General features: G+C 57.7%; 1 protein-coding gene across 2 annotated transcripts in view; it reads right to left on the bottom strand.

Moving 5' to 3' along the window:
• The window catches only part of NECTIN1 (nectin cell adhesion molecule 1), an 89,637-nt gene that overhangs the window by 24,567 nt on the left and 56,319 nt on the right, over positions 1-8,751 (bottom strand). Inside the window, exon 6 of one of the 2 annotated variants that reach the window (XM_024761929.1) lies at positions 5-623. The exons of the other annotated variant lie outside the window; for it this stretch is intronic. Within the exon in view, the coding sequence (XP_024617697.1) occupies positions 73-623 (551 nt within the window). The 3' untranslated portion in view covers positions 5-72. Of the gene's footprint in view, positions 1-4; positions 624-8,751 lie in introns of those variants that run through there. 2 annotated transcript variants of the gene reach the window in all.

Raw genomic sequence — 8,751 nt, 5'->3', positions numbered from 1 at the left:
GTGGAGTGGACGGTGGGGGGCGGGCAGGGGGCGTGCGGGTGTGGGCTTGGGGCAGGGGCTCTGCAGACGGGGCTACACGTACCACTCCTTCTTGGAAATGAAAGACCCGTCGTTCTGAGAAACCATGTTTTCCGCCAAGTCCAGCTGCTCAGGGTCGTACTGGTAGCCCAGAGTCCGGTCCCCGTAGCAGCCGTCCTGACGGGCCTCCGCCTCATCCACCGTGAAGTAGGGCCGCTTGGCGTCCTCGTCGTATTTGGGGTGAGGGCCGCCCACCTTGCGCTCGCCCCCTCCGCCTTCCTCCTCCTCCTCCTCCTCCTCGTAGCTGCTGCCGCCCAGGGGCCCGGCTTTCTTCTCGTCGTCAGAGTCCTCAGGGTACTGCAGGTTCTGGGCCATGGGCGGGTGGTGCTGGGGGATGCCGGCCTTGCTGTAGCCATTGCCGTACACGTGCTTCTTGGTGCTGTAGTCGCCCTTGAAGGTGTGACGGCGCCGGCGCAGGGCCACCACGATCCCGCCGACCACCAGCAGCACCAGCATGATACTTCCCGCCACGCCCCCAATGATGGCCGTGGGCACGGGCCCGGCGCGACGCCCGTGTTCGGGAGGAGACGGGGTGTAGGGGAACTCTGGGTGAGAAGAGAGATGGAGGGGGACAGTGTCAGTGTCTGCTCCTGGGGAGTCAGTAGGGGTGGCAGGGGAGGGAAAGCCGGGAAGTGGGCCCACCCATCCAGGAGCCCAACACGCTGCAGTGTGGGTAGCTGGGGCCAGGGAGAGGCAGAGACGGCCCCGTAGCCCCAGAGCCCCCGCGCTGACTTTCTCCTTGGATGTGGAGCCAGCCCACCCATGACCCAGGGTCCAGTAGACGCCAGTCACCGCCATGACACCCCGTGAAGTAAGTATGCTATTAATTTCCCTCCGGCACACGAAGAGACGGGGCTTAGAGAAGTCAAATAACTTGTCCGAGGCCATCAGCCAATGACGCGTCGTTGATTCTCTTGCACTGAAAGCCTGTGCAAATGTCACTGCGCCCCAGCACCACACCTTGGCTTCTGAGACTCGGAGCCTGGAGCAGACCGGGTGCCCCACGCCTGATTTCATCTGCTCCGAGGTGCTGGCCCCGTAGATGCCCTGTGAGTGCCAGACGCCCGGGCTGTGGTTCTTGGCTGCAGTCTGGCCCTGCAGGGCAGGGTGGGGGCCAGGGTGCAGCCAAGCTGGGCTATAAGCATAAGACGCTCAGCATGGCTGTGCAGAAAGGGAGCATGAGAGTACGTCAGTAGCAAAGATGACGAGTATACACGAGCGAGCACGCGTGCCGGCATACACCCTTGCTGTCACGACCGGCCCACACGCGTGCTGATGTGATGAACGTGTGTGTACAAATATGTACACACTGAGGACAGAGCAGAAACAAAAAGGCAGAAAAGGTGGAAAGAGAAAGGAAGTGGGTGGGCAGGGAGAGAAGGCTGGGCTGGTGTCTGTCTGCCAGTGGGGCCAGGCCAGAGGCCGAAGGGGTCCCCAGGTGAGGCTGAGGGAGGCGGTTCCCAGCACCACCACAGGGTGGCACCGGAGACCACGGCTGGCCTTGGACAGGAGGAGCCGGTGGGCAGGTCCAGGGCAGGCCTGGAGGGCTGACCTCGGCTGCTCTCAGCCCTCCTCTCTTCAGGCCAAGGGAGGCGGTCAATCTGGGCATATGTTCTGGCCTTTGGGAATCTGTTTCTGCCAGCTCACTCCCCGATTCAGCATCACTCACTCCGTGGGAATCCTGTTCCTCCTACGAGACCAGTCCCTCCTTCCAGAGGTGGAGCCGGTCTGGTGTGTGAGCCTGTGGGGTGCTGTCTGCAGCGGGAGCAGGGCAAGGATTCTAGAAGAGAAGAGGAAGGGCATTCCACGAGTTCGGGCTGGAAGGGCTAATGAAAACACGGGGGCCGAAGAAGGGAGGCGATTTGCCTGCATCACATGGCTGAGCTGGGACCACCCAGAGGCTCCTGCTCGGGCCTCTCCACGGGCGGGAGTTGGCAGAGAGAAGCACGACCACTGAGGACTCAGCTTCCCACTTGTCACCACTGTGTCCTCAGTGCAGGTCACCGAGTGGCCGCCCAATAAATATTTATTGAATATTCGTCCTCACCGCCCACTTCCAGAACAGTCTCCCTGAACCTCAAGCGTCTTCTCCTGGTTCACCAGGTCCCATCTATTTACTGCCCTGGAAAGGGCTGCACACCTGCTTCCCGCGAGGTGGGAGATGTTGCCACAAGAAATGCCCAAGAGGCAGCTGGCAGGAACGTAGCCACCTCTGTACGTTCAACCTGCCGGCTCCCTCTTCAGTTCTTACCCCGTACCTGTGTGCTCTCTCCTCTTGCCACCTGCCTCATCATCGCTCCATCCACCCACCCACCCATCCACTCAGCAAACATGTACCGCGCATCTATTTCGCTAGTCACAGGATACAAGGAGCTCACAGCCCAGCTGAGGAACCAAATGACACTCTTAGGCAAAGCAGCATGTGGACATCAAGGGCGCTGGCCGACAAGGGCTTCAGGAGTGCAGTGCAGGAAAGTCCTGCGGCCTGGAGTTTGAAAAGGCTTCTTGGAGGAGAGAAGACTTAGGCCAAGCCTTGAAGGATGACTAGGACTTGGAGAGGCCAGCAGAATAAGAAAGGCATCAGGTGGAGGAACCTGCCCTTCCTCTCTGACGTGTTTCCTTTGCCTTCCAATACATACAAGGAGTCCTTGACCTTCAGCTTTCTTTTTGGAGCCTTCTGTCTGCAGACTGCACTGCTGGGCCTTCTCTCTGCTCCAGCCGCCTGGCTGGGGGCTCCATCCTTGGACCTCACCCTCTGCTTTCTGTCCTAGGGACAGACCTGGCCTCAGTATCATGAGTTCCCTTGATCCTGCTGGCTCTCCAAACCATCTCAGGTAGCTAGCTCTCCCCCAACTCTGGGGCTTTATCTCCAAAGGCCTCTGGGACAGCAGTTCCCAAGCTGTAGCCATGGAACCTCAAGCCATTGGCTCAGAGGGCTGGCAAAAATACTGGGGTCAGACGCTTCGGGAAATGTCTGTGGAGACAAAGCATTGGAGCCCTTTCATCTTCTCATGCACACTGTGGACTGTAAGAGGAGCACAAAGTGTTTCCCAGCCTACTGGAACACAAACCCCACCCTCCTGACTCAAGGACCATTCACAGGAGAAGTATTTGGGGACACACTTTGAACACTCTTCTATCTAGCACAACCTCACTTGGAATTCTCTCCACCCACTCAAGGCCCATCCCTCCCAACATGGCTCACCGTCTTCCCTCCAAACCCACTCCATTCAACACCACAACTCCACCATCATCTGTCTGCTCTTCCCGTTTAGAATCTTATTTACCTTTGACTCTTCCTTCTCCATCTCTTGGGTCAAAATCTGCCACCAAATCTTGTTGACTCTTCCTATTCAATAGCTTCTCACTTGACACCAGGTTTTACTTTTATAGTAGATCCGTGAATCTCCCACCTTCATTTGGTCTCTGCCCCGCCTTTAGTCACTCCATCCACAGTCACCAGGTTAATTTTCACTGTGTAGACACTACCATTCCCTTTCTCAAAAGACTAGCAATGACTTCCCCGTTGCCTGTTGGACCACGTCAGTCTGGTCTTCAAAGCTTCCATCACGCAACTTGATCTTAGGTCTGGCCAACTCACCGTTCTTGCTGTCCAAGTAGATGCTTTTTCCTTAAATTTATTTATTTATTTTGGGCTGTGCTGGGTCTTCGTTTCTGTGCGAGGGCTTTCTCTAGTTGCGGCGAGCGGGGGCCACTCTTCATCGCGGTGCGCGGGCCTCTCACTATCGCGGCCTCTCTTGTTGCGGAGCACAGGCTCCAGATGCGCAGGCTCAGTAGCTGTGGCTCACAGGCCTAGTTGCTCCGCGGCATGTGGGATCTTCCCAGACCAGGGCTCGAACCCGTGTCCCCTGCATTGGCAGGCGGATTCTCAACCACTGTGCCACCAGGGAAGCCCCGAAGTAGACTCTTTACTGCAGACCTTTGCTCATGCTGTTTCCCCTGCCAGGAATGCCCTTCCTCATCTCCTTCTGCCTATTTCAGTGCTTCGGTCCCTTCTTTGTGCAGCCTTCTCTTCTCCAGCTCACACTTCTCTTTCTCTTTAGAATGTTTGCATACCAGTGGTCTGCAGCTTTCATTCTGATATAAACAATAGCTTACTCCATTTCGTTAATCATATACTGACATATTACAGTAAGGCCTGATAGAACAACCCACAGTAAATGCAAATTAGGATCTACCATGATTGGCTCTGGTCCTTCTGCCAGTTTTCAAGTGGCTAAAGTTCTTTTCTTCTGCAGGAACAGGGAGAGGGGTTGAGGAAGTGGCAGTGTCATGATTTGGGACCGACTCAATTCAGCGTGTTCCCGTCGTGTACAATATTAGTTTAACTATATTTACTTTTATGCCTTCAGTAGCAACAGAGACCCAAAGAGAAGTAAATCCCTCCTACATTTCACTTGACTAGACTGAATTTTTTGGGCCCCACTAATCACAGTATGGTAGAGTTTACTGTATTGCCTGTTTCACGAGAGTGGCTGCTGTCCCAACTAGTCTGTAAATTCGAATTCAAAGTAAATCTGGAACCTGACCTCTTCTCACCATCTCCATCACGACTACCCTGATCCCAGCCGCTATCATCTCTCACCTGGATGGTTGCAGTAGCTGCTAACTGGCTCCCCCAATTCCACTCCTTCCCCGTACAGGCTATTCTCAACACGGCAGCCACAAAGATCCTGTTAAATCTGAGCTGAAAATGCTCTACATGGTCGGTGCCTCTGCCTTCATCTCGTGCTTTCCTCCCAGCTCGCTCCACTCCCAGCTTCCTCAGGGCCTTTGCACTGGCGGCTCTGCGCCCTGGAAAGCTCCTCCCCCCGGTGTCCCATGCTCACTGCCTCAACGCCTTCGGGGCTTGGCTCCAACTTTTCACGGGGGTCACCTTCTCGCCAAGGCCTCCCCTGGCTACCTTATCGAAAATCACAGCTCACGAACTCCCACCCCCAGCACTGTGAACCCCTCACCCTGCTTTTCTTTTTTCCTGTTCACCTTCAAAATGACCACAGAATTTTTCAAACGTATTTTATCTGCTATTTGTTGTCTGTCCTTCTGTGCTAAAGCGTAAGCTCCACGGGGACAGGGACTTTGGCTCAGTGATGTACCCCCCGCCACCTGGACGGCCTGGCACGTGGCCGGAGTTCAAGAACATTTGGCGAATGAATTCTACAGAGGCAAGGCCATGTCTCAGAGGTGAGCCTCTGGGTCTCTTCCCTCTCTAGGGCCTTCTGTTTACCTTTTCCCCGCCTGAGTCCTAAGTATGTTTACTCTTCCCTGGAGATTTTTGGGACCAAAGGGAACCCTGGTTATTTTGCCTACTTTAGGGCCAGGCTGCCTAGAGGCAGAAGACCGGTTAAGATGACCTTCCAGCAACGCAGACTTGTGTGGAGATGCCAAGTGAGGGTGCAGAAGGCGTGCACGTGGGGACCTAACTCATTTGTAAGCAGAGGTGGCTGTCTGGTGTGGAACGGAGCGCCCTCCCCTTCCACCCCTGCAGCTGTCACATTCAGCCAGTAGCTCCCGTCTTTGTGCCAGTAGCAGAGCCTCAAAGGCCGCAGCTGGTGGGAGAGAAGAGCTGGGCCGTGGGGTCATCTGCGCTTCCTGGTGGGGGACCAGCCGGCTCCCCTCACTTCCTCTTAGGAAGGGGGCAGCCCAGCCCCATTGCTGAAGGCTTGCAGCCTCCCCTCGGGGATGGCAGGGTGGCTGGGACCCTGGGGCAGTGGAGGCTCCGCATTCCTTTGGGGCCGGGGGTCTCCTGACTGAGGTGGGTGGGCTAGTACGGGGGCTTTGGATGGATCGGAGGTGGAGCGAGGGTTAGGGTTTAGTCTGGTTCTAGGATCTAGAGGAGGTTTGGGGTCAAAGAGAACGTTCGGGCTTCTCAAACCAACGCTTGCTGCTTCCGCAGGCAGGCAGGCAGGCAGTGCTCTGGCACCAGAAGCCTAGGCCGGGAAGCTGTGAGAACTACACCTCCCAGTGTGCAGTGCTGCGGGCCCAGGGAGGGGGGAAGGCCTGAGGTCAAGCTCCAGGAAGCCCTTTCCTGCTCCTGCAGCTGCAGCAGCCGTGCACTGCGCAGACCAGTGGGCAGGGCCTCATCGCGGTGGAGGGGAACTGAATCCTCCCAGGGGTGTGGACGCAGCTGCCTCCCCACAGGCTCCTCAGCGCTGCCACGGGCGGCCCGGAGCCGGCCACATTTGCCCACAGCACAGCTGCGGGCCCCTTCTGCACACTCAGCACGCAGACAGCACTGGCCTGCTCGCCTGTGCACGTTGACACGCTCAGAGGCACACGCCCACACTCACGCCTGGGCACGCACGCTCGCAGGCTCACACAGCCCTCCCTTCTAGATGGACCTCCAAGCCCCACCAAGCCTTGGTCTGAAGGACTCACGGCCTAAAGCGCAGACCCTGTTGCCTTCACCCCCGATGACTGGGCCGGCTCAGCGCCGGAAATGGAAACTGGGGACACCCTGCACCCCGGTGGCCTTCCTGCCTGGCTCCTGGGAGTGCCCTGGACACTCTTCTCCGGACAAACCCAGTCCCAGGGGCAGATGCTGCCTTCTTTGGCCTCTTTCGTCTGGTCAAGGCCATACCCTCGCAGCCCTCCCCGTCCTCAGCGTTGCCCCCAGAGGGAGGACGGAGGGGAGCTCACAGGTTTGTTTTGTGACTAGGGGCCAACCCCATGAAACCGCCCCTGGGAAATGGGCTTCTCTGTGGGCCCGGGCCCCGTGAAGTGTATCCGCAGATTCCGGTGGGTTTGTCTCTTCTGCTGTCAGTCGCACGGCCACAGCCTGGACCTGTCATTTCCCTCTAGAAAAACACTCATTGTACGTACAGCCCCTTACTGGTCCCCCAGGTGCCATCCACACAGCCTCCCAGGCGCTCAGTCTCGACCACCCTCCTTGCCACGCTGCTGCTTTTGGAGGGCGCCCACGGCCAAGAGAGAGGAAGCTCTGCTCCCTCTGTTCCAGCCCCCTCGGCCCCAGCCATTCTCCTCCCACACACTTCCTCCATCGCCGCCGCTCACCCACCACTCGTCTTTGGAGGAACAACTCAAAGGCCACCTCCTCTGGGATCTGCGATCCCAAGAAGCCTGTGCCAAAGTGTGTCTGTGCAGGTGGTGCAGCGGCCCTGTGCAGGTGTGCCCTGCACACACGTGTGTCTCTGGCACGCACCCTGCTGCACGCCTTCCTCTGCTCTGCTCTTCATTTCCCTCACCAGATGCGCCCAGGGCAAAGCTATTACCTGTACGACGGCCAGAATGAAAAATTAAATTTCCACTTATCCATCTCGTTCATGCATTCCCTCCAGAACAGCGGGGCTTGGAGCACAGGGCATGGCTGTGCCCCCCGGAGACCAGCCGATGCGGGAGGAAGGCTGGTGGGGTCTGCGGCTGCCCGTGAGTACGAGAGTGAACAGAGCAAACAGCTCTGAAAAGGTTCAGGCCGCCTGGCTGAGTCTTCCTGAGGGGGCTGAGAGACCTTCCCTCGGGACAGCCAGTGAAACAGCTCCTGGGCCCATCGATGATTCAGGGAGCATCACACTTCCCTGGCTCCTGCCTAACTGGGCTGTTAACGACAGAGTCCCCTTACGCAAGGCCCTTCTCACCACCCATGTATGTGGCTTTGGTGACCACCCCCATCCCGCTCTGTATTTGGGGAGCACGCGAGGACACGCTGCATGCCTCTTCCAGCTGGAGCCCTGGGCGGCCCCGGCCCACCTTCCCCGCAAGGCCACCTAGGCCTGACCACAGATCCCACTGAGGGCACCACTGGAGCAAACACGCCCAAGGAGATGGCTCACCTCCACGCTGGTTTCCCTACCTTCCTTTCCTCTCTTTTCCCAGCCTGGGCCTGGGAAGTTGCTCCCTTTCCTTCCTCCCTGCTCCTGGACCTGCTGTGTCTGCCTGCTGCGCAGTCCTGCGCTCACGGTGGTCCTGCATTCTCCTGGGCTTTGGGAGAAGGGAGGCCCTGACTTTCCTGTCCCGGCCCTGCCTCTGGGGTAGGGCAGTACCACTTAGCCCCGTAAGCTTAATGGGCCTCTGGCCGGTCCGCTCGTGCTGGGCAGTGGGATCAATGGGAGGTCATTGCTCCAGGGTTTCTTGGCCTCCGCCCCTGATTTCCCCAATCAGCAGTTTCCCCAGAGAGCCTGAGTGGTGGAGGGGGATGCAGTGGTGACGTTGGTGCTGCACTGCTGGGTGAAGGTATTGCCATGCAGGAAGTCCATGCTGTGTGCTAGGCCGTGGTATACAGATTTGGCGTGATCAAAAGGAGCCTGAGATAAGTATGATGGTCTCTGTATTACAGACTAGGAAGCTGAGGCTCAGAGGGGTGAAGTCCACACAGCCAGGAAGAGCCAGTATGTGAACACATTCAGGCCAAGTCTGTGCTGTCCCTCACATGACCCCCATTTCCCCAGGTGGTCGCGCTCCCTTATGACATTGTTCACCCTCATGTACCACATGGCCAGAGCTCAGGCGCCTAGAGGCTCTTATGGAGCTTTGCTCAGACTTTCTCCAGGGGGCGAGAAGTGTGTGACACTGGCCTTACCATCCTTGCCAACTTATGGGAACGCCGAGACCCTAGAGTGGGGGAGGGGCTGTCTCAGCTTTCCCCAGGCTCCACCTCTGACATTTCTTTTTTTTAGTGGGGGGGGGGGGGGTGGT

This window comes from Neophocaena asiaeorientalis, unplaced genomic scaffold, assembly GCF_003031525.2.
Source record: "Neophocaena asiaeorientalis asiaeorientalis breed wild unplaced genomic scaffold, Neophocaena_asiaeorientalis_V1.1 scaffold737, whole genome shotgun sequence".
In the NCBI taxonomy this organism is placed as follows: domain Eukaryota; kingdom Metazoa; phylum Chordata; class Mammalia; order Artiodactyla; family Phocoenidae; genus Neophocaena; species Neophocaena asiaeorientalis.
Note: the sequence above shows the minus strand (reverse complement) of the source record. Positions and strands in the feature narration are given on the sequence as shown.